Source organism: Podarcis melisellensis (assembly GCF_964234715.1).
Source record: "Podarcis melisellensis genome assembly, chromosome: 13".
NCBI classification, from domain to species: Eukaryota; Metazoa; Chordata; class Lepidosauria; order Squamata; family Lacertidae; genus Podarcis; species Podarcis melisellensis.
Window position 1 is genome coordinate 43,304,936 of NC_138545.1, and position 24,268 is coordinate 43,329,203.

At 47.2% G+C, this 24,268-nt stretch overlaps 1 protein-coding gene across 1 annotated transcript; it reads left to right on the forward strand.

Annotated features, from left to right (window-relative positions):
• Positions 1-3,257: 3,257 nt before the first annotated feature.
• LOC309354312 (uncharacterized protein) lies at positions 3,258-21,308 on the forward strand. Its single transcript, XM_081884464.1, has 6 exons — positions 3,258-3,502; positions 5,966-6,145; positions 11,274-11,451; positions 13,619-13,768; positions 16,104-16,203; positions 18,925-21,308. Exons 1-5 carry the CDS (start codon positions 3,457-3,459, stop codon positions 16,189-16,191), a joined length of 642 nt encoding a protein of 213 aa, XP_081740590.1. The 5' UTR covers positions 3,258-3,456; the 3' UTR covers positions 16,192-16,203; positions 18,925-21,308.
• The last annotated feature ends 2,960 nt before the right edge of the window (positions 21,309-24,268 follow it).

Sequence of the window (24,268 nt, forward strand, 5' to 3'; positions counted from 1 at the left end):
GAGAGCACAGGTTCAAGAAACGGCCACTGACGGATTCTGCTAGCGACTGAACAGCCACAAAGTGAAGGGCTGTCCAGCCAGGAAAGGTTTAACCAGGCTACCTAGCCAGGAGTGGCGGCAACTTACGCATGAGCAACCCCATATAACCATTACAGGACCTAATGGTCAAGGGTCCCTTTAGCTTTAGAGCAGTGGTGTTAGGCAACGGTGAGCCGTCCACAATTTTAAATTCCCCACGATACGCAACTCTATGCTGGGACAACACAGTTGGTTCACAGCCACCTGTTGAACAACTCTGTTCAGTTGCTACTGCCCACCGCAGAGCAACAATGCCGAGGGAGCAAGGGGTAGCAGTCACCATTTTGCCAGGGGCTCCTCAAACACAGAGCAGGCCTTGATGCCCACCGACTACAGGGGGCACGGTTTGACTAAAATCAGGGGGGAGACTAGGGATTGCAGCTTGTGGGTTTCATTCACAGCCCTCATAGTTAGGGTAGCCTAGTGTCCTCCTTTAGGGACGCGGGTGGCGCTGTGGGTAAAACCTCAGTGCCTGGGACTTGCTGATCGTAAGGTCGGCGGTTCGATTCCCAGCGGCGGGGTGAGCTCCCGTCTTTCGGTCCCAGCTCCTGCCCACCTAGCAGTTCGAAAGCACCCCGAAGTGCAAGTAGATAAATAGGTACCGCTTTATAGTGGGAAGGTAAATGGCGTTTCCGTGTGCTGGCTCACCAGTGCAGCTTCGTCACGCTGGCCACGTGACCCAGAAGTGTCCTCGGACGGCGCTGGCTCCCGGCCTCTTGAGTGAGATGAGCGCACAACCCTAGAGTCGGTCACGACTGGCCCATACAGGCAGGGTTCCCTTTACCTTTACCTTTTAGTGTCCTCCTTTACAGAGGGCAGCCCTCTGGCACTGTAGGACACAGGTGGCACTGTGGTCTAAACCACTGAGCCTCTTGAGCTTGCCAATCAGAAGGTCCGCGGTTCGAATCCTCACGACGGAGTGAGATCCTGTTGCATGGTTCCAGCTCCTGCCAACCTAGCAGTTCAAAAACACCCCCCCCCAAAAAAGTGCAGGTAGATAAATAGGTACCGCTGCAGCAGGAAGGTAAAAGATGTTTCCATGCGCTGCTCTGGTTTTGGTGTTCCGTTGCACCAGAAGTGGCTTAGTCATGCTGGCCACATGACCCGGAAAAACTGTCTGCGGAAAAACGCCGGATCCCTCAGCCTGTAAAGCGAGATAAGTGCCGCAACCCCAGAGTCGTTTGCGACTGGACTTAACTGTCAGAGGTCCTCTACCTTTACCTTGTCCAAAGACAAATAATAATATTAAACAAAAATAAAACCTAACGAGTGAGTAGACGACCTCAAACTTCGCCATCGACATTCCACACTGAACAGACACACTGGTTACCTGCTCACTATAGTAAGATGTGATATCAGCAAGGCATCGACGGCAATGGCTCATCTCTCCAAAAGGAAATGGGAGATGCTAACAACCATTGGTTTTCCACTGGCTATGGATTTCCCAGTAGTGATGTATGGAAGTGAGAGCTGGACCATAACTGATCACCGAAGAATCGATGCTTTTGAATTATGGTGCTGGAGGAGACTCTTGAGAGTTCCATGGACTGCAAGAAGATCAAACCTCTCCATTCTGAAGGAAATCAGCCCTGAGTGCTCACTGGAAGGACAGATCCTGAAGCTGAGGCTCCAGTACTTTGGCCACCTCATGAGAAGAGAAGACTCCTTAGAAAAGACCCTGATGTTGGGAAAGATGGAGGGCACAAGGAGAAGGGGACAACAGAGGACGAGATGGTTGGATAGTGTTCTCGAAGCTACCAGCATGAGTTTGACCAAACTGCGGGAGGCAGTGGAAGACAGGAGAGCCTGGCGTGCTCTGGTCCATGGGGTCACGAAGAGTCGGACACGACTAAACGACTAAACAACAACAAACAACCACTACCAAGATGAAGGTCTACCAGGCTGGCGTGTCGATGATGCTGCCTTATGATAGTGAGCCATGGGCAACTTACACCCCCCAGGAGCAATGCCATATGCACTGTGTCAGAAAGATTTTGGGCATCACATGGCAGGACACAATTCCAAAGACGCGCTCTCCCAAGCCTACATTCTCAGCATGCTTGCACTCCTGTCTCAGTGATGGTCTATGCTTCCTTGGTCGTCTCCACAAAAAACTGGCTTCAGGCCAGTTGGCAGACCAACTCCGCATTGCAAAGATGCCTGCAGACGGGACATGAAGGCTGGCAACATTAACCACGCCCTGTGTAACTCCCTAGTGGATGACCACAGTGCCTGGAGACTGTCAGGTCGTGTGTCCACTGTAGTGACCAGAGGAGGAATGGCCGCTGGGACAAAAGCAGGGAGAAGGAACACCAGCCGGCACACCTGCAGCAGCACAACCAGATGCCCCACCTGCAATAAAACATATCTCTCCCGTATCGGTCTCTACAGCCACAGCAGGCGCTGTAACTCTCCAGCGGTCTGACGTCATCTCCAATGGCGCACTCTTCCATTGCCTCTCAAGATAGACAGACGCCAACAACCAGGGGCGGACTTGGGTCTTTCAGATTTCAGCGGCATCCCATGCGATGCCAAAATTTTCCAAAATTTGCCACCTTCTGTCCTGCCTGTGCACTACCTTATAGTTGCAGCACCGCCTCTGCCAACAACAGAATATATTTTCTGTTATTATTATTATTATTCAAAACTAGCGATGGTACCTAATATTTCCGTATGCCACTTTGAGACTTCAAAATATTGAACAGTTTGGGAATGGGTGTCATTTTGGGGAAGCGCTGGGAGATTCTCACTTTTTTCCTTTGTCAATGTGTAAGCGGCCCACCCGGCGCATTCTTTAAGTGTGGCTTGCAGACCCTCAGAAGCTCCCTTGACGTGCCCCCAAAGTCTTGGGAAGGACTGAGGAGAAGTTGAGCAGGTGTATAGCACTTTTGGTGGCGCATGGGCCTGAGCGCAACATGGAGTTTCTGAATGCCAGAGCAGGCGCGCAGGAGAGTGTCCCCGGGGGGACCCCGCGCCCTTCATTCTGCCCCCCGGGAATCCGGCCGGAGCTCCCTCTCTCCGGGCTCGTGGGGAAGCCGGTAGCAGCTCGTGAGCCGCGGCTGAATCACCTCTTGGTCCGCCTCGCCGCCTCTCCGCGCCCGCTCCGCCTCCGCGCCCTGCTCGCTCTTTGCGCCGCGCGCACCTGGGTGGCGTCTCCGGAGGCGCTCCTGTACCTTTTCCCCACCCGCCTGACGTCGAGCTGCGTCCGACCGGCCTGCCTGCCTGCCTCCACCGCATATATATCTCTCGGCAGGGATGGAGCAGGGTTGCCGTACGGCGCTCGCAGCTCGCCAGGCGCCCGTCGAGTCCCTCTGAGCCGGAGCCGCCTTTGCGCGCCTGCCTAGCCGTCCGCCCCCCGACGACGCGCCCGTGCCCTCCATGCGCGCCACGCTCGCCCTCCTCCGGCTGCTGCTCTGGAGCTTAGGTGAGCGGCAGGGCGGGGAGAGGGGCAGGTGGGTGGGCGGGCAATGAGACCCTGGGGTGGGGGGTTAACTTCGGGTGACAGACCCAAGACGGTGCGCTTTGGAGAGAAACGCAGAGAGAGAGAGGCGTTTCTGGTACAGCGATGGGAACTTGCTACATTTTCTCTCGCTTCTCACGGCTTCGCTCCGATACCCGACGGCTTCCTGATTCCAGGAGGTTGGGTTGGAACAGCACCATTGTTTTGAAACAGGAGGCACCTGAAAGGCTGCAAGGGGAGGGGGGGTTCCTCTCCTTTTCCCACGCCCTACACTTTTGATCTGGCCTCGCTAACCCTACTCGATACTTGTTCTTCCCTGTTTTTGTGACATCTTAATTAAAGCTTCCTTTATTTTTAATTTTATTTTTAAACTGTTGTTCCCTCCATGCATTTCTGTGTCCTTCCTTCTGTGCTTCATAGATTATAGAAAGGTGATGCTGGAAGAAGGTACCACCCAGGGTCATCTAAGTCCAACCTCTCAACACACAACGTCCCCCATCCAATTTGAAACCAGACCAGACCCTGCTTAGCTTTGCAAATGTGATGGCAGTTTTATTGCTGCACCATTCGGAGGATGACTAGGATGAGCTCACCTGTTGGTCTCCAAATGTTATTGGTCTCCAGCTCCCATCAGGCCCAACCAGGGTGGTTTGGTGGTCAGGGATGGCAGGGGTTGGGGCCTGACAATGTCTGGAAGATCGCAGGTTGCCCACCTCACCCACAGGTGGGACAGTTGGTCCAAAGGTCACCCAGTCTACTGACCTTCTTGGCAGAAGCTGCCTCCAGACTACCACTGATTTGTCGGCAGAAACTGGAACACATGCCGTAAATTTAGGTTTCTGTAATTCAGGTGGATTCAGGTGCTCTGTATCCTAGTGCTACAATTCACTTTTTAAAAGCACTTTTAGGAAAGTGATGGGGGGGGTACACTAAAAAGTGTGGAATGAACGAACAATTAATGGAAAGACGTGTATCTCCCCGCAAGTGAATCTGGGCAAACACTTATTGTCATATAAGCACCCCATAAACAATTTGGAATGAATGCTCCGAAAAGGCTGGGCATAATCCTAACCCCTGTGTGAACTTTGTGCAAGCAGATCAGGATGAATGCTGAATTGGACCGGTTGTCTGAAGAAGCTCGGAGTGGGGAATTTGAACCCAGCTCTTTCCAGTCCAAGTCAGAGACTAACCATTGCACCTTGAGCTTAGAATTCATATAGCACCTCTTATATCAACAACTCTGCAAGATAGACCAGTGTTCCTGTTTCTGCATTGTAGATGGGGGTGGTTCGAATAACAAAGGGGTTAAAGAATTATGTGGCTTATGGTCTTTATAACATACTTACAACTGAGTAAGTCCCACTATGTTCGGCTGGGCTTCCTTTGAGGAAAGTACTTATAGGCTTGCAGCCACAATGCACAGTTACCCCCCATCTAGAAAGGTGCTTTCACACTCAGCTGTAATTTCTGTCTGACCTGGAAGCAAGGCCAGCCAACTCTGTATACTCCAGATGTTGTTGACTACAGCTTCCATCAGCCCCAGTGATGGGGTCAGGAACGATGGGGTTCCAGTCCAGCAAAATCTGGAGGGTCCCGTGTTGGTTATCACTGGAAGGGATAATGAGTAGGTAATAAGGGATTAGGCTGATTGGGAGTTCCTCCTATAGTAATTGCCTGCGCAGGTGTTTTGGTCCAAACCCCTGTGTTAGTCTAAGATGTGGCTAATGTCAGCAACTGTCACTGCTCTGCGCAATGGCGGCTTGTTTGTCTTGGTCTCCGGATCCCCGATAATCTTCATCTCAGGACGCACTGGATAGCTCAGTTGCTTAGAGCATGGTACTGATAGGGCCGAGGTTGCAGGTTTGATTCCCTATATGGGAGACCTGCAAATTCCTGCATTGCAGGGGGTGGGACTATATGATTCTCAGGATCCTTCCAACTCCATGATTCTTGGACATTAACACCCAATGTGCTATCCTTAGAATGATGGGCGAAATCTAGGGCTTAGATACATCCGCAATCATGTTTGTGCTCCATCCCCCGAACCAGATATTCTCAGAAGTAAGTCATTTTGAATCAAGTAAGTCCTTTTAATAGGAGTGGGGTTCCCCTCCAAATTCAGAGTCATTGTAGCCATGGACTTGTGCCTATAGTGGAGAATCTGTTTCTCGTAAGCGGCGCACTCGCTATGATTTTGTCAGACGGAGCATAGCAACCCAAAACTTGGGAGGCATTTTTAAAATACCGGGGAAGTATAAATGCATTCGCTCATTAGAAAAGCCGAGAGCTGCTTCTCGGGTGACTCACTGCTGCATAAGACTACATAAGTAATAGCTGCCTAATGTAACTTTCAGGTAAACACCTCTCTGCTGGTTTTGGCTGACTAGTAAGAATGGCATCCTGATTTGTCTCATTTCTCTCTCGCAGTGTGCCAGCATGCCGCTGGATCAGGGCTAAATGTGACGGAACAAGAGCAAAACATGCCCGTCCTGAGGACGCTTAATACACCTGCAACTGGGGTGTTTTCCTCGGGAGTTGACTACGAAGAGACTGAAGAGGAAGAGGTGGCGATGGCACCTCAATTCCTTGTAGGTGATTCAGCTACAGGTATGTCAAAGTTGAGGTTTTGCCTGTGGAGAGCTCTATCGTCCTTGGCTGTGGGCCACGTGGAGACGAGCCTGCTGTCGGGATGTGGTGGGTTTTGTGCAAAAAAGTGCAAAAGCGTGTGTCTTTTGTGCTGGCGTGTGTCTTTTGCAAGGAAATATAGGAGAGAGTTTTTAGTTGGCCAACTTTGATTGCAACAGCATGCAAGCTTTAAAGGGTAAAGGGGACCACTGACCATTAGGTCCAGTCGTGACCGACTCTGGGGTTGCGGCGCTCATCTCACTCTATAGGCCGAGGGAGCCGGCGTTTGTCTGCAGACAGCTTCCGGGTTATGTGGCCAGCATGACTAAGCCTCTTCTGGCGAACCAGAGCAGCACACGGAAATGCTGTTTACATTCCCGCCGGAGCGGTACCTATTTATCTACTTGCACTTTGACGTGCTTTCGAACTGCTAGGTTGGCAGGAGCAGGGACCGAGCAACGGGAGCTCACCCCGTCGCGGGGATTCGAACAGCCGACCTTCTGATCGGCAAGTCCTAGATTCTGTGGTTTAACCCACAGCGCCACCCATGTCCCTGCATGCAAGCTTAAGGGTTCCACGAATGCTCTGCATCTTTGTTGGTTCTTCTTCCTATGATCCAAGCACTTGCAGCTGGGCTCAACTATCTATTAGCAAGATGTTAGGAGAGGTCCTAGGGACGCAGGTGGCACTGTGGTCTAAACCACTGAGCCTCTTGGGCTTGCTGATCAGAAGGTCGGCGGTTCGAATCCCCGCGACAGGGTGAGCTCCCGTCGCTCTGTCCCAGCTCCTGCCAACCTAGCAGTTCTAAATCACGTCAAAGTGCAAGTAGATAAATAGGTACTGCTCCAGTGGGAAGATAAATGGTGTTTCCATGTGCTCTGGTTTCCGTTCCGGTGTCCCGTTGAGCCAAAATTGGTTTAGTCCTGTTGGCCACATGACCTGGAAAACACTGGCTCCTTCGGCCTGAAAGCAAGATGAGCGCTGCAACCCATTTTGTCAGGTATCCCATCGTGTAAAAGAAAAGAGAGAAATATTATTATTATTAACCAAAATTTTGAGGACAGGAAGAATATGAATGGATTTCAATTTCTCCCTCCTTCAAATTCAAGTTTTCATTGTCTCCACAGAATAATATAACACTCAAATTTCAGTGCTTTTTTTCTTTAAAAAAAGTGTTTAGGGGTGCTCTTATTTTGACTCAAGAAAATCACCATTTTATAGTTCAAATTGGGAAAAATAAAGATAGTAAATGGACAAAAGTACAAAGATTCTCAAAACATTTAGGAGTATCCATACCCCTGCATCCCCCCAGAAAAAGCACTGTCAAACTCAATAATTCTGCTTTTCACTCACCAGTTGGCATTAATTTACACTGCTGTAAGTTAATTACCCTATAACGTAGCAACAATGGTCCTTAGACATATTTTCCCATAAGTCACACCAAGTGAGTATGAGGCTAAGTAGAAACTTACCCTGCACTACCACAGCCCACTAGGATTTCCTTCCTTTAATATTACTAAACCTTTTAAATTTGAGGTTTTCAAAATCTGAACAACGTGATCATATCTTGGGTTGCAGTTCTCCTGCAACCACTGTGGGCGAGAGTTATTTGGAATATTATTTAATTAGTGAAACCTGGGTATCAATCTGATAAGCTTTCCCGGTGCATAGTTGCAATTAAGTTTTGGAATGGCAGCAGAATGTGTGGTTTGTAAACAGAGCTTTAAATTTATGGCAAACTCAAAGCATAAGCTATTTATTCTGCTATATGGTAGGTGATCTGGGTTGCTTCTGGTTCATACTACTTTTGCATCTGCTTGGCCATAAGTCCATTAAAATAATAATCTCTGAAACTTGTATTTAAATATACATTTCAAAACACATTTCCTAGCCAAGTACATATTCTTCAAATGTATTTTTATTCTTTTTTGAGCCAAGATCTGGGCTGTAACACTCAAGAACTTCAGCAGATAGTAGATAACAAAATTCCCATCTGTACATTATTCTGGGAAGTGCAGATGTTTGAAATGGAATTCACCAATGCATTTAAACCAGGCATCCCCAAACTCAGGCCTCCAGATGTTTTAGGACTACAATTCCCATCATCCCTGACCACTGGTCCTGTTAGCTAGGGATGATGGGAGTTGTAGTCCCAAAACTGCCTGAATTAAACCCTTCAGCCTTTGGTTCAGAAGCAGTTTCATTCTTTGGCTCACAATTGAGCCTTTAACCCTGAGAGCTGACAGCGCTGTTGCTTTTGAGTTTTAAGGAAACGTTGGTTTGGGAGCAATATTTTGCCTTCCTAACGCTCATGCCATTTCTAAGACTCTTGAGGTAAGGAGCAATTCTGCTGGCACTTTGTCGAAATGGACTGTCTTTGGTTCCAGAAAACAAAGGAGCATAGCTATGCTGCAAACTTATAGTGGTTGCACAAGTCCTGGCTGCCTCCAAAGAATCCTGGGAATTGCTGGCTCCATTGTGGAGTCAAGGGGCAGGATAAACCCATTTAAGCAAGAGACACTTGGAGGGCTGTTGAGAATTTTGCAAGCCATTGTAGGAACATCTGAAGCTGCCTAGTACTGAATCAGGCCATTGGTCCCTCAACTTAGTTTGTTGACCAACTTGAAAGCCTTTGGCCCCTTCGTGGCAGAATAAAGGTACCATAGGAGCCAGTCCTCAGGGCTGAGGTCTCTTCGGCCATCCCTCAAAAATATTTGAGGGGGGCAAGCCCGAATGGTGTGCACGCACAGCATCATGTGATCGAATATGTGGGGTGGGGCTTACCTCCCTCTCCCCCAAATATCTTATTCAAGCTGTCACCCCTAAAAGGTACAGTCAACAAACTAAGTTCTTACTCTGGAATGTGTCCATGAATAGCAGCTTGAGGGGGGTATGGACAACAAATTTCCATAGTCTCCAAAGGAAACCGTAAGTGGGCCACCAATTTTCAAGTAGTCCACGTTGGGGCTGAGGAACCACCGAGGTAGAACATATGAGGTTTGGTGATCATGGAGCCTAGCTGGCTGAAGTCTTTTGACAGCCACCTGCTGTGGCTCAAAGTGTCATTCGTAATGCTAATTGCAATGTAGCTGTCATGTGCTGAGCAATGTGCGCCGAAAGGATGCTACGGTGTCAGTTTATGTGCCTGACAGGGAGTTGTACTCCATCCTGTTTCTCTGATGAGTGTCTCTGTATGATGTCTTCTAAACAAGTTTGTCATTTGTATGTTACGTTTTAGAGGTACACCTAGGTGGTGTGGTTTTCTTTACCTCAGGCCGAGAGAAAATGGCTGACCCAACGTACTTCAGAGTTGCTGTTAAGGGGGGAGGGGAGAGCTAAGCACATTGCTTAAGTTTCTTGGAGGAACAGCATGATTAAAATGCAATAAACACACCTACAACATGAAGTCTAGCAAGTCTTGCCGATCGTGACCTAAAAAAACAAAAAAGGCCATCTAGTTATGTTTCGTGTTCTCAGTACAGTGGTACCTCGGATTACAGACGCTTCAGGTTACAGACTCCACCAACCCAGAAATAGTACCTCGGGTTAAGAACTTTGCTTCAGGATGAGAACAGAAATCATGCTCCGGTGGCACGGCGGCAGCAGGAGGCCCCATTAGCTGAAGTGGTACCTTAGGTTAAGAACAGTTTCAGTTTAAGAACAGACCTCTACAACGAATTAAGTTCTTAACCCGAGGTACCACTGTAACAGCAAAATGGAAAATTCAGGAAGTGATCCTGAAACTCAGTTGTGTGTTATGTGATGTTTTTTCACAGGCATGTATAGGAGGGTTGGGTGGGAATGATTTAAGAATGTCTTTCCGTCCATTAATGGCACATGTTCATTAGCACACCGCAGCAGAATCCCACAAGCATGCATCTTTAAACTGGGAGATGGCTGTGAAATCCTCTTTAACAATTCCTCCTTGGCTGTCTGTTCAGGCCTTTGAACCCCTCTGAAATGCAGATATCTTTGGGGTTAACCATATTACCACACTTCATTAGACTTGCTAAGCATAATTAGTTGACACTACTTAATTTGCCCTTCATGCTGAGCAGTAATGTTTATGATAAAATTAGTCAACAACAGTTATTACTAGCTCGGGCTTTATTGCATTTGGGAATCAAACTCGAAGCTATATTAAAAGGGCTTTTGCACATTGACTTTCTAAAATGTGTGTCACATCAACATAAAATGCAGAGGCAAAAATTGTTTCACATCTGTGTCAGCTTCTTTCCTGGTCATATGTTACTTCTGGAGTGTGAGGTATGTACTAGGTCTAAAAATAGAAAGGGAAGCACTTCCTGAACACCAAGAGTTAAATATCTGGATCAGGCACCTTGGCCTTAGTGTATAAAAATAAATAAATCATGGTTTCCTACACTCTGTTCCTTGAGTTTCTGCTGGCACAAAGTTGTCTCCTCTAAAGACATAAGCATCTTTTGTTCATCTTCTTTTGTTGTTGCTGCTGCTGCTGCTGCTGCTGCTGCTTTTAAAAAATGCACCTAAAACCTCTTCCACACAAGAATATTTTCAGGGCCATCTTCAATTTAAAGCAGGATACCCAATTGCTATCTTGTTAGAATATTGTGTATCATAGGCAGGTCTCTAGCATGAAGGCCCTTAGTTGATCTTTGGACTTGCAGCCAAAGTGGTGTACAGCACCATATTTTTTGCTCTATAAGACGCACCAGAGCACAAGACGCACTTAGTTTTTGGAGGAGGAAAACAAGAAAAAAATATTCTGAATCTCAGAAGCCAGAACAGCAAGAGGGATCGCTGCGCAGAGAAAGCAGCAATCCCTCTTGCTGTTCTGGCTCCTGGGATAGCTGCACAGCCTGCATTCGCTCCATAAGACGCACACACATTTCCCCTTACTTTGTAGGAGGGAAAAAGTGAGTCTTATAGAGCAAAAAATATGGTACTAGTTTGAATGGGAAACTGAGGTTGAAATGCTACTGTCCTTGGCTACATCTCCCTCCCTCTTCCCCCATTTCCCTCTCAGTGTGATCTAATCTGCAGTTAAAATACCACCCTGAGCTCATTGAAGCAAGGGCAGATAACTCGTCAATGCAAATAAACACTTTTTTTTCCTCTCTCCCCTTTCCAGTTCCATTTGAACTTAAAAAGCCAGCAAAATCAGAGAGAGGGGAAAAGAAGCCAAAAAGAAAGGGAAACAACAAGGGGAAGAAAAACAAGAAGAAAACTCCATGTGAAGTAGAGTTTAAAAACTTCTGCGTACATGGGGACTGCAAATATTATGAACACCTGCGAAAAGCCACATGCAAGTAAGTTGACCTACGGCCTTTGAGGGCAGTCCTTCTGAATTCTGGACTTTTGCACAGAATTGATTGATTGATTGATCGATCGATCGATCGATTTATATACTGCCCACCATCATAAGATCTCAGGGCGGTTCACAGAATAAAATGCAGGATAAAAACAAAAATAGAAGGCGTTTAAAGCCACAGCCCTGAGCGCAGAGCTATTAAATGGGCAGCAAAACATAGAAAACACAGATCTGTTGACAAATAGTTTACTGTTTTTTTTAATTATTGAGAAAGTTTGAGAACAAAGCGCTTATCAACCCGCAGTCAACCTGCTAGGCTGGATTAACCATGAAGCAAAATAAGCCCATCAAGGGAAGGGGGGGCACCATAGAAAATTCCCATTGCTGTTTTTTTTTAATATTAATGGTCACAAATTTCTCAGCTGAGCATTTGTTTTCTCAGCTGAAGTATATTAAAAATCCCAACAGAAAACCATGCCACAAGGCAGGCTGGACGCCTTATCTCTGCTAAGCATAGAGGCAGATGTGTTGCGTTAAGGTGAGTTTTGAGGATCCGATCAAAGGCTTTGCAATTAGAAAAAAGCAGGAGAAAATAAAGTGGTAGTATACAAAAATAAACATTATCTCCCATCTTACTGCAGGTTTTGTTTCATTTCGAAAAATAAAATGGTATTTCACGGTTTATCATTGTTTCTATTTTGAATTGGATATATATGTGGGCATCGAAATCTTTGGAGTGCTTGGGGCTTTGAAAGGTCTTAATCCGACCTTGCCTTCCTGGACAAAGGTGTCACAGAAACCTGGAGATGGGTGCTGCTGACTGGTCTCTGCATTGATTGGAATGAGCCCAATGCCATTGTTAGAATAACTGTGGTTTTTATACAGGTATTCTAAATGAAGAATAGAATTGGATGGGTTCCTTTCTGAGCAACCTTTTGAGGGCCAAAGGTTGGGGGGGGGGAGAGGCAGGACCAATGGCCAAAATAGGTGGGGCAAAAATTGTACAGAAGTCTAGTTTCTGCATACAGTAACAGCTGCCTCTCGTATCTTCCATTCAGGCAGGCGAAAGGTATTGCTGGAATCTGAGAGCACATAACTAGCCCAAGCAAATACGTCTGGGGTGTAAAGTCAGGCTGGTGAGGGGTGTGTCCTTGGGAAAATTCCAAGGGCTAGATAAAGACATCTAGAACAATAATGAGTTATGTAAGCTGCCCAATGGCAGGAGAGGGTTCCCAGGGACAAAGGTACCCAAACTTTGTTGGGCTTTGCTTAATGTCTTGTTAGCACTTCTGATTACCATATTTTTCGCTCTATAGGACACACCGGACCATAGGAGGGGGAGAACAGGGGGGGGGGAATCTCCCCCTCTCTGCTCAGCGCTCCTTCAGTGAAGCAGCAGGAGAAACAGAGCCCCTTCCATTTCTCCTCCCGCTTCGCTGAAGGGGCGTTGCGCAGAGATGGGAAACTGTGCAGCACCTTTCCAGCGAAGCGAAGCCTGGAGAGCAAGAGGGATCAGTGTGCACTGACCCCTCTCGTTCTCCAGGCTTCAGGCGGCTATCCGCAAGTCTTCAGAGCGCAGCAGGAACTCCTGCTGCACTCCAGGGGCTTTAGGAGGCTTCAGTGAAAGCAACACGAAGCCTCTGGAGCGCGGGGGGAGCTCTCCCTCTGCGCTTCGGAGGCTTCGTGTTGCTATCGCTGAAGCCAAGGAACCTGCATTTACTCCATAAGACGCACACACATTTCCCCTGAATTTTTGAAGGGGGAAAAGTGCGTCTTATAGAGCGAAAAATACGGTAATTCACTGTGTCGCCAGCAAGTCCTCTTTGCCATGTACGTTTTAAATGATTGTGGCATTTGTAAGCTGTACAATGGGCTGCTGAACTCGTAATTTGCTCATGTGTTAAAAGAAAGAATGAAGTACGCTTTTCCTGGAATGTCCCAGCCAAACCAATTGCAGCTTAGCCTACAGCTGGCAAACTCCTCACTGGCGCTGTTGGATCTGACAACATCACATGATGAGATCCTGCTCCTTGGGCACCAGCATCTTACAATGTGGTGCTGATGAGCTGCAGGAGGTCTTATCCGAATGGCTTGCCCTGGTGTAAACTTTGAAGCGAGCGCTCGAAAAACTGTGCGGCTAAATTTTGTATGTGGTTAATTTTCAGGTGCCACTCAGATTACTTTGGCGAACGTTGCGTCGAGCAGTTCTTGAAGACGCACATTACCAATGGCAACGAAAGTTTCACATCCACAATACTTGCATCGACGGCTGGTTTGTTCACCTTTGCTGCCATTGTGATCGTTGTAACATTGCTGTAAGTAGTACAATTTCGGTCCTTCGGTTTGTTGAAGAAACCTAGTAAATTGGTGGCAGAAGCACACACAATATTTCACCTACGTCCACGTTCTCCTGTAGTCCTTTTTTGAGTGTGTTATAGGAATAGGGTGTTGTTTTGCGCTACAAGTTTGTCCTAAAGTATGCCATATGAATGTAATCCAAATCAACGGTCTAAGCAAACAACCTGGTGAACACTCATGTAAGTTCAACATTTCAGAAACTTTTGAATTGAAATGCAGTCTGCAGACGGTGTCCTTCAGGTCTCCAGGAACTGGTCAAAGTTTACGTCCTCCTAACCTTTAAGATGGGATGTGGGTGGTGCTGTGGGTTAAACCACAGAGCCTAGGACTTGCCGATCAGAAGGTCGGCGGTTCGAATCCCCGCAACGGGGTGAGCTCCCGTTGCTCGGTCCCTGCTCCTGCCAACCTAGCAGTTTGAAAGCACGTCAAAGTGCAAGTAGATAAATAGGTACCGCTCAGGCGGGAAGGTAAACGGCATTTCCATGCACTGCTCTGGTTTGCCAGAAGCAGCTTAGTCATGCTGGCCACGTGTACGCTGGCTCCCTCAGCCAAAAAAGCGAGATGAGCGCCACAACCCCAGAGTCGGCCACGACTGGACCTAATGGTCAGGGGTCCCTTTACCCTTTAACTTTAACCTTTAAGATGTGAAGCTCTGGAACAAGCTTAATTTAAACAATGGGTACATGGTGGTCACCAAGTAGTTGGGGTGGATAATGGGTTCAGTGTGGGGTGGTGTCATGAGCTAGTGTTGCATTTGTAAACCATGGCCCCTTGTCTTTTGGTGATATCATGAGGAGTGGCCCACACTCTGAGGGGCCCCCGATAGGAGGACGGATGGGATTCAGGCAATATCACTCAATCACACCATGCCAGCCAATACCTGGCTAAGTGTGCCATCTGCATAGGTTTACTGCATGTGATAGCATAAAGCAATGTCCCACTCATGGGGAAAGGGGATTTAGTGGCAATCGCACTGCTGCTCTTTGTATCGTTCATAGTAAGAATTCACCTTAGATGCTGCCTCACCCAGTTTAATCTACAAATAGCAAGGCAGGGCATTCCGGCTCATTCGAAACCCTAAAAATGCACAGCTCAGTGCTAATAATTTAGGATAAATCAAGAGTTTATAGCCAGTTTCCATAGAGGCCAGCAAATGATACCATTTGCAGGTACCCGTCAATGTTTTCTTACTAGGCATACAAAGCATGCACAAATGGATCTGTCCATGGTATCTGTTGCTGGCAGCGATGTTGCAAACTAGCAGGATGTTCTTGAACTAAGAACAGAAATGCAAAGCCAATTCACTGGCTCCCGAAGTTTCGCTTCTGTATATATCACATTCCTCCAAGGGACTCAAGATGGCCGACATGATTCTCTGCCTCCCCATTTTAGCTTCACGAGAGACTCGTGAGGGTAAGCTGAGTACAGCTGACCAGCCTGCCGGAAGCCACACCTGTTTGTGAAGGGGCCTTGAAGTGTCAGCCTGGATGGTGGTTAGCTGAGATAAATGGATCAGGAACTCATCGTTGACACAAAGCGAAACCTCAGAGGCCCAGTCCATCTTCTGCTGATTCCATGATTGAGGATCCTTGGTGCTCATATAGAACATGATGTTATCTAGACGGAGGCTTCTAGAAGAATCCTTCCTTGCCCTATCCCAATGGGGAGAGTTGCACAAACCTCAGTACACCTACTCTGAAGGGCCCTCTCATTCTTTTCCCACCCCTTGCAGCAGATTTGGCCCGCGCAGTAGGACATTTCACAGGAATTAATGCTTGGACTCTGTTAGTCCCTTCTCTACCCCTATCCTGAGTTCCTTAAAAGGGTTTGTATACAGTGGTACCTTGGTTTACAACTATAATCCGTTCCGGAGGTCCGTTCATAAACCAAAACAGGTTGTAACCCAAGGCGCGCTTTCTCCAATGGGCCCTCAAAAAAAAATTGTTTGTAATTTTTTAAAAAAGGGTTGTAATTCAAAAAAAGTTTGCAAACCGGGACACGCACTTCCGGGTTTGATGTGTTTGTAATCCAAAACGTATGCAAACCAGACTGTTCGCAAACCAAGGTACCACTGTGTTTTAATGCACAGTAAACTGAAAGTACAAACTCTGTTTCCTAATGGCCTTCTCAAAATTATACCATGCACGAGGCAAGTTGCTTTGTCTCCAGATATAATAGGCAACACTACACTTGGATTTCAGATCATCGGAGTTTGCGAAAGGGGTGTTTTGTATACTTTTGGAGGGGGCAATCTCAGTTTTCGTGACGGATTCCAATGTTGTTACTTCACAGGGTAAGGAAAAAGTGTTCTGTGTGCGATGAAAAGGAAGAAAGGAGGAGGCTCCGGCAAGAAAACGGAAGTTCCAGCAATGATGTTTAAAGGGAACTGAAGGTAAGTATCACCTCTCAATATTATGCTTTCTTCTCCAAAGGTTTTAATTCTCCAAGAAGCAAACAGTCAAAAATCCCTCTTCGTAGAACTGACAGGGGATAGCATCGCTTTGGGATCATAGTGCCTTTCAGGAGAAGAGGAACCACACCCCAAATTTATTGCAAATCTGGCTATGCATCATATTTGGAAAAGTGCCTTAGCTTGGGGGTAGAGCAACTGCCCAGTATGTCCCCTGAACCAGATGGGCCAATGGCTTTCTATATATCCCTATCATCTGTATCAGAACTTCTATGGCCTAGTGACTAAGCACCATTTTGCCGCATCTATATGTTCACTAGGTGGGTTAAAGGAAAACACTGTATCTTAGCCCATTTCCACCCATACCCTATTAATACCGACCACCAACCTCGCAGGGCAGCTGTTATAAGAATGACAACAAAGTATAGTATGCCAAGAAAATTCTGAAATTCTGTATTTCTGAAATGATCACAGGGGCAGCATTTTGTCTGTTTTCAAACTTCGGGCAAGTGCTAGATTGTGCGTGGTACATTAATTGGCTCTGTAGATGTGTACCGATGATGCTTCCATTTCGAGCCATCCTGTTCCCCCTCTTTGGCTGCCATCCTGTTCACATCTACCGGGGAGTAGCCCTCAGTAAACACAGTAGGACTCGCTTCTGAACCAAAATGTATGTGGTTGCCCTGTTTGGTCTGGGGGAAGTGAGTAGAGACAGACTATTTTCCAGTTCCACTGTTGTCATTCCAGGGTTAAATGCAGTGGGTAGCGTTTCCTTGAAAGTATGGACCCTGCAAGAGATCAGAATCGGGCTCTACGGTTGCAGGCATTCTCTAGGGAATCATAGAATCATAGAGTTGGAAGAGACCACAAGGGCCATCGAGTCCAACCCCCTGCCAAGCAGGAAACACCATCAGAGCACTCCTGACATATGGTTGTCAAGCCTCTGCTTAAAGACCTCCAAAGAAGGAGACTCCACCACACTCCTTGGCAGCAAATTCCACTGTCGAACAGCTCTCACTGTCAGGAAGTTCTTCCTAATGTTTAGGTGGAATCTTCTTTCTTGTAGTTTGGATCCATTGCTCCGTGTCCGCTTCTCTGGAGCAGCTGAAAACAACCTTTCTCCCTCCTCTATGTGACATCCTTTTATATATTTGAACATGGCTATCATATCACCCCTTAACCTCCTCTTCTCCAGGCTAAACATGCCCAGCTCCCTTAGCCGTTCCTCATAAGGCATCGTTTCCAGGCCTTTGACCATTTTGGTTGCCCTCCTCTGGACACGTTCCAGTTTGTCAGTGTCCTTCTTGAACTGTGGTGCCCAGAACTGGACACAGTACTCCAGGGAGCCATCAGATACAGAGCCGTTATTGTCAGGTCAATATGAAGGCTCTGTCTAATTACGCCATCCATCCAGGAGCTGTCTTACACTGGCTTTAAATAAGTTGGAGTTCTTGTTATTAAATATACCAAGAACTCAGGCCAATGTAAGTTTCAGTAGTGGGAGTTTCACTACTGAAAATCTTTGTAACGAATTATTGTGTTATACATATCTTTATGAGTTAGAGTTTGTAATCACTGTTAGAATTTGTAATTTCTATTTGAGTTTGTAATTCTTGTCAGAATACATACTTTTGAATGGATTAGTTTTTGTTATTATTGACTATTGACTTGTGAGTAGGGACCACTCCTACTACTGAAACTTACATTGCCCTGAGTTCTTGGTGTGCCTTTTTCTTGTCTTACACTGGCTGGCATTGGACATAGTCCTCTCTTGACTGGAGATTGATTCTGGGGCCTTTTTGTACCCAAAGCACGGGCTCCATCACTGAACCACGGCACCCCTCTGAATACCAATTTCTGGGGCAGGGTGCTGTTGTGCTCATGTCGTTTGCAGGCTTCCTTCATGGCCTAGGACCCTTGTACCTACTGGACCGCCTCTCCCGATATGCCCCACGGAGGACCTTAAGGTCCATAAATAGCAACACCCTAGAGGTCCCGGGCCCTAAGGAAGTTAGATTAGCTTCAACCAGAGCCCAGGGCCTTCTCAACTCTGGCTCCAGCTTGGTGGGACACTATGTCTCATGAGACCAGGGCCCTGCAGGATCTGATTTCTTTCCTCAGGGGCTGTAAGACAGAGTTGTTCTGCGTGGCCTTTGGCTTGGAATCAATTTGATTCCTTTCCCCCTCTTCCTCTTTCTTCTTCTGTGTTGGAACTCCTATTTGGGGACTTCCCTGGCGTTTTTCTGGCCTGTGTAGGACCAGTATGGATAGTTAGCCTTGGTGAAGACTTGAGGTTTTTATCCCCAAAAAAGTTTTTGGTTGAGTTTCCCCTGAAATGAGGCTGCCTTTTAATGTTTTGATGCTGTATTTTAATCTTGTTTTTTAAGCTGTATTTCAACCCATTGTTTATATATTTTGAGTTAGCCGCCCTGAGCCCAGTCTTGGCTGGGGAGGGCAGGGTATAAATTATTATTATTATTATTATTATTATTATTATTATTATTATTATTATTATCTAGTCCAACACTGTGAGAACAGGGTGCTGGACTAAATGGGCCGTTGGCCTGATTCAACAGGCTCTTTTTATGTCCCCATGGCCCACTAAATCCTGCTTTTAAACTCTTCGGAAACACTTTCAGTAGCTCCCAGCTTGGCACGATGATGTTCCTTTCGAAGCTATTACTCAGTTCTTGCCTCTTCTAGGAGATGCAGCTGAAAAGGCTGTCGGTGAGGTACACGCCCTTCCGTGGAGGCACGTCGGAGAAGGTCGAACTCAGAACCTCAGAGGAGCACGTTGAGAGCCTGAGACCTTGTCTGCCCAACATGGAAGATGCCGCAAGGAGGGCTTTTGCACACCCTTGGCCTCTCTGCAGCTGCCAGAGGATGTCAAACATGCCGCCACACTTGCAGGAGTCAACATCTGTCGTTTCCACAGCCGCCGGAGAGCTGCCCCACCCTGTTCCGTACCGGAAGACGACCCAAAGACCGTGTGTGCGTTAATCTGTCACCAGAGAACTCTCAGCAGGTAGTTTACAGAGACGTCTGTGTGCAAGGGGGAGAATTTAGGGAGGTGTTCATGCCTGCATAAAGAGATGGGTTTCTTCTTCTTCTTCTTTGTGTTGTTACTGACTTCCACACAAACACACCCCTCAAGGTGAAAGGAGGGGAAACAGAGCAGGCTTTGAAATAAGTCTCAGGTTGCTTAAAGAGCTCTGTGACTCCCAGCCTGGGATAAACTGCACAGGGTGTGCCTCTCTTCTCCTCCACCTCCACCTGTTGTCATCTTGAGGGCTCCTGCTGCTGCCTGAAAAGGTGGCAGACCAGAAATGTCACTGCTGTCTGTTTTCTGTTCTGGATGTCTTGGTGTGGAGGTGCACAAGCTGTTTCCAAGTTTGCTGCTGCTCTGGTTCTTTCTTTCTTTCTTTCTTTCTTTCTTTCTTTCTTTCTTTCTTTCTTTCTTTCTTTCTTTCCACGTTTTTAAAGACCGACATCTCACAGCAAAACTCTCACCTAAGAGTTGCTTGTTGCTGCTGTCTCGGGGTTTGTCTAATCCCAGCAGTGGCATAGCATGGGCAGGGCATCTGGGGCGCAAAATTCTTAGGGGCACAAAATTTCAAAAGGGGGAAAAATGAAGTAGTAATCATAAATGAAAAATAGTGTGCCCTCCCCCTCACACAGAAGATCTCCCAATGTTTGTGTGGGCAGACTGGAGAGTGGATTTGGGCAACGGCCAATCGCTAGGGTGCCCTCTGCACGGGCTTTAGAAAGAGACTCATTCCTAGCCAATCCCCTGTCCCACCCTCTGCCATGCTCGACACTCGCAGGGCACCATTGTTGCCGCTTGGGTAAGTTGCCGAGCTATTGCCCCTTCATTCCAGCCTATTGGCGGGCAATGCTGAGGATACTTGTTTTGCCGCGGGCTCTGGCAACGCATGCTATGCCACTAAATCCCAGTCAGCTGCAGTGTGCCTAAACTATCGCTGAACTGTCTCTTTAGCGTTCAGAAGCCCAGGGCTGCTGTTTTCGCAACCTGTGCTGTGTAACAATCGAGACGGCTGAGATGTGGAAATAACACTGAAGGCCACCTACTGAAGTTCTCCTCAAAGCACAGATTGTTCTGGATTTAAGTAGGTTGGGGAGTGAATTCTAAATCAGCAGTCTGGTGGTTCCCGTAATCCTTGGAGAGCTTGCCATGAGAGAGGTCATAAAATTGAGACTCTTTTGCCAGTCCTGTTGTCTTGCTGCTTCTCCCTTGAAGCCTTGATCAGGTCTGGGTTTCCTGTGGCTCTCCCGATGTTTCTGAAGCTCTTCATCTGCTCTAGCCAACTTAGCCCAAGGTCAGGAATGATGCAAGTTATGTTCCATCAACATCTGGAGGAAAACAGGTTCCCCACCGCTGCCCTAGATCCTTCTCCCACCTCAAGTAGAGAATAAATACTTGTGCCAATGCAGTAACAGCGGCCCCTTCTCAATATCCTTTGGAATACGGGGGCAAATGCATGCTAGAAAATGCCCATTTATGGCAAAAGTGAATGATGAGCAGTCATACAAGACAACTTAAAATATTTTGATGCTACAATTGTGGGGGAAATGGATTGCTTTGGCACACAGACTTATCAACGCTCACCACCTTCAGTGGAGTTCTTTGTTTTGTTTTTAGAAATGTAAATCTTCCTGCACTGAACAGTGGCATGGCATATCTTAAGCAGTCTAATTGTGTGTAAACCTGCAACCACATGCTATTACTTTATGCTTCCTGTAAAGTTATGTAGGACTTCCTGCAAAGCTGCATCTTAATTAACTCAAGCTACAGTCCTATATATTATTTCCTGTAAGCCCCACTGAACATTCTGGGATTGCTTCTGCAAGGGACTGTACCCTTAAGTTACACTGAGTTGTGTGTATAAGATTGTTGTGACCGAAAAGGAGAACTTGAGCGACACAGTTTGATTTTACATTAGTGTAAATATGTATACGTGGAGAAGTTTTGTTTTTTTAATATTGTAAATAATGTGTTCCTGTATTTAATATGTTCGCACAACTTGACATGACCTATTTATTTTATTAAACTTTTTTACATAAATGGAAAATAAGCGAGTTGAGTCATAACAAATTTGCATACTACTTGGCACTAGATTCTGAATGATTACGATTGCCTAAATTACTGGCTGGCACGATAACAATCAGGCTATTATAATGCTCTACAGTTCTTCATTGGTTTCATTTCTTCATGGCTTTTCCCAGAGAATTTTAGAGACTCTGATTTGGTGAGAGTGCTAGATGCCTAAAGATAAAGGGACCCCAGACCGTTGGGTCCAGTCGCAGACGACTCTGGGGTTGCAGCGCTCATCTCACTTTACTGGCCAAGGGAGCCGGCGTGCAGCTTCCGGGTCATGTGGCCAGCATGACTAAGCCGCTTCTGGCGAAACCAGAGCAGTGCACGGAAACACCGTTTACCTTCCCACCGAAGCGGTACCTATTTATCTACTTGCACTTTGATGTGCTTTCGAACTGCTAGGTGGGCAGGAGCAGGGACCGAGCAACAGGAGCTCACTCCGTTGCGAGGATTCGAACCGCCGACCTTCTGATCGGCAAGCCCTAGGATCTGTGGTTTAGACCACAGCGCCAACTGTGCCCCATGTTAGATGCCTGCTGCTCCTCTTTTTTCCTTGCCTTCCCCGGTTTCCTGGGGCCAGAGAGGCAACTACCCACACTTTCCATTATAGCACATAGCTTCCTCCAAGAATCCTGAGACCGTAGTTTAAGGGTGCTGGGAATTGTAACAATGTGTAGTACCCACAGTTCCCAAGGTTCGGGGGGAGGAGCCATGCCCCTTGAATTGGTATAAAAGTGGTATGAATGTATGGTGTAGATCTCAGAATCAATAAACCAGATTTTAGTGAACAGATATGCCCTTAATTCAGTGTGTCTGAGGAAGTGTGGAAGCCCTGGCCTGGGAGCCACGGAGAGACTTCCCACCTTGTTCAGGCTTTAGCAAACCCTAAAGCTATCAGGACGTGGGTGGCGCTGTGGTCTAAAACACTGAGCCTTGGGCTTGCTGATCAAAAGATAGGCAGTTCGAATCCCTGTGACGGGGTGAGCTCCCATTGCTCAGTCCCAGCTCCTGCCAACCTAGCAATTCAAAAGCACGCCAAAAAGTGCAATAGATTAATAGGTACCATTCCGGCGGGAAGTTAACAGTGTTTTCATGCGCTGCTCTGGTGTCGGTGTTCCGTTGCGCCAGAAGGGGCTCCCAGAGTCATTCGCGACTGGACTTAACTGTCAGGGTTCCCTTTAAAGGTAAAGGTAAAGGGACCCCTGACCATTAGGTCCAGTCATGACCGACTCTGGGAGTGCGGCGCTCATCTCGCTTTATTGGCCGAGGGAGCCGGCATACAGCTTCCGGGTCATGTGGCCAGCATGACTAAGCTGCTTCTGGCGAACCAGAGCAGCGCACAGAAACACCGTTTACCTTCCCGCAGGAGCGGTACCTATTTATCTACTCACACTTTGATGTGCTTTCGAACTGCTAGGTTGGCAGGAGCTGGGACCGAGCAACGGGAGCTCACCCGTCACGGGGATTTGAACCACTGACCTTCTGATCAGCAAGTCCTAGGCTCTGTGGTTTAACCCACAGTGCCACCCATGTCCCCAGGGGTCCCTTCACCTTTTACAAAAGCTATCGAACAGACGCAAGTAATTCACTATAACATTTCTGCTTCCTTAAAGATCCGACCGCTTTGCCAATTTCTGTGCAATTAGATTGCCTCTCCTGATCACCAGACTGAATCCACTCCGGAGGAGGAGGAGCTGTAGGTTCGCAAATCATGTAAAGATGCCTCAAAGCAAATTCACCCAAGAGGTTCTGATTTGCGAGCCCCAAAGGAAATGAGTGGGGGGGGGTCTGCAGACGCACTGTTGGTGCCCTTGCAAAGCTCAGGTTCATTTTGTGCAAGAGAGAGAACGTCCACCCTAAACTCAAGAACATGACCGGCAGCCAGTCCGCCGTTGCGAAGCAATTTAGGGAGGAGGAATCGCACCTAACCCATCTCTCGATTTTGACTTTTATCGTTGCGGAGCGAAACTTCCCCAGAGCCATTATTCTGACACTGCTTCTAGTCCCGCCCTGCATCTCATGAGAATGACACTGTACAATGGTACACCAGCCCTCCCTTTCTTGAAAGAGCAAGTAGAACAGGAAAAGCAGAATGTGGGCTGCCTATTATAGTGTGTCAACAGGGTTGTCTCAAGGAAGCCACAAATAGCATCTAGAATTAATGGTTGTCATCCTCCTGACTGTTTTGGTCATACTGGCTTGAGGTCGTCTCCTGTTTATAGAGGGTGGTAGCCTTCGTGGGGAAGTCGAGCTTTTAAGGTTGCTGCTCTCCATCACTCTCAGTTATACTAATAGAATGGATTCATACTTGTGGATTGTAGCCTGAATTCTTCAAGGCGACCCTCTGAAGATGTGTGTTTGATTTTTCTTAAATTCATCATTGGTTACATCTTCCAAACTGGTCAACTGACCCACAGTGGATTGCACCAAAGTTCCCACTGCCATTTTCTTTCTAAAGCATCAAAGGGGATGTGTGGTCTTCAAGATGTTGCTGGACTACAACTCCCAACATCCCCAACTGTTGGCTATTTCTGCTGAGGCTGATGGGAGTTGTAGTCCGGCAACATTCTCAAAGGCCACAGGGGTAGAGGCAGCGAGTTACTGGTCGATGTCCAGTAAAGCACACAGCACCTGATGGACCTTGCTCTGAGCCAGCAATGCAGTTTTGATAACCAGGTAGACATAACCTTTCAAGATCAATTACAGCAACTGCTTCTCCCATGGTGTAAGCCCACCTGCTCTCACCTCTCGCTTGACAGATGCACTCTGCTATATACCGTATTTTTTGTTCTATAAGACTCACTTTTTCCCTCCTAAAAAGTAAGGGGAAATGTGTGTGCGTCTTATGGAGCGAATGCAGGCTGCGCACCTATCCCAGAAGCCAGAACAGCAAGAGGGATCACTGCTTTCTCTGCGCAGAGATCCCTCTTG

What these genes read in the sequence shown, in the direction of transcription:
- LOC309354312 (XM_081884464.1), top strand. Translation starts at nt 3,457, where the DNA reads ATGCGCGCCACGCTCGCCCTCCTCCGGCTGCTGCTCTGGAGCTTAG. An exon ending in GCTGCTGCTCTGGAGCTTAG is followed by an intron (nt 3,503 to 5,965) that starts GTGAGCGGCAGG and finishes TCTCTCTCGCAG; the next exon opens with TGTGCCAGCATGCCGCTGGA. An exon ending in TGTAGGTGATTCAGCTACAG is followed by an intron (nt 6,146 to 11,273) that starts GTATGTCAAAGT and finishes TCCCCTTTCCAG; the next exon opens with TTCCATTTGAACTTAAAAAG.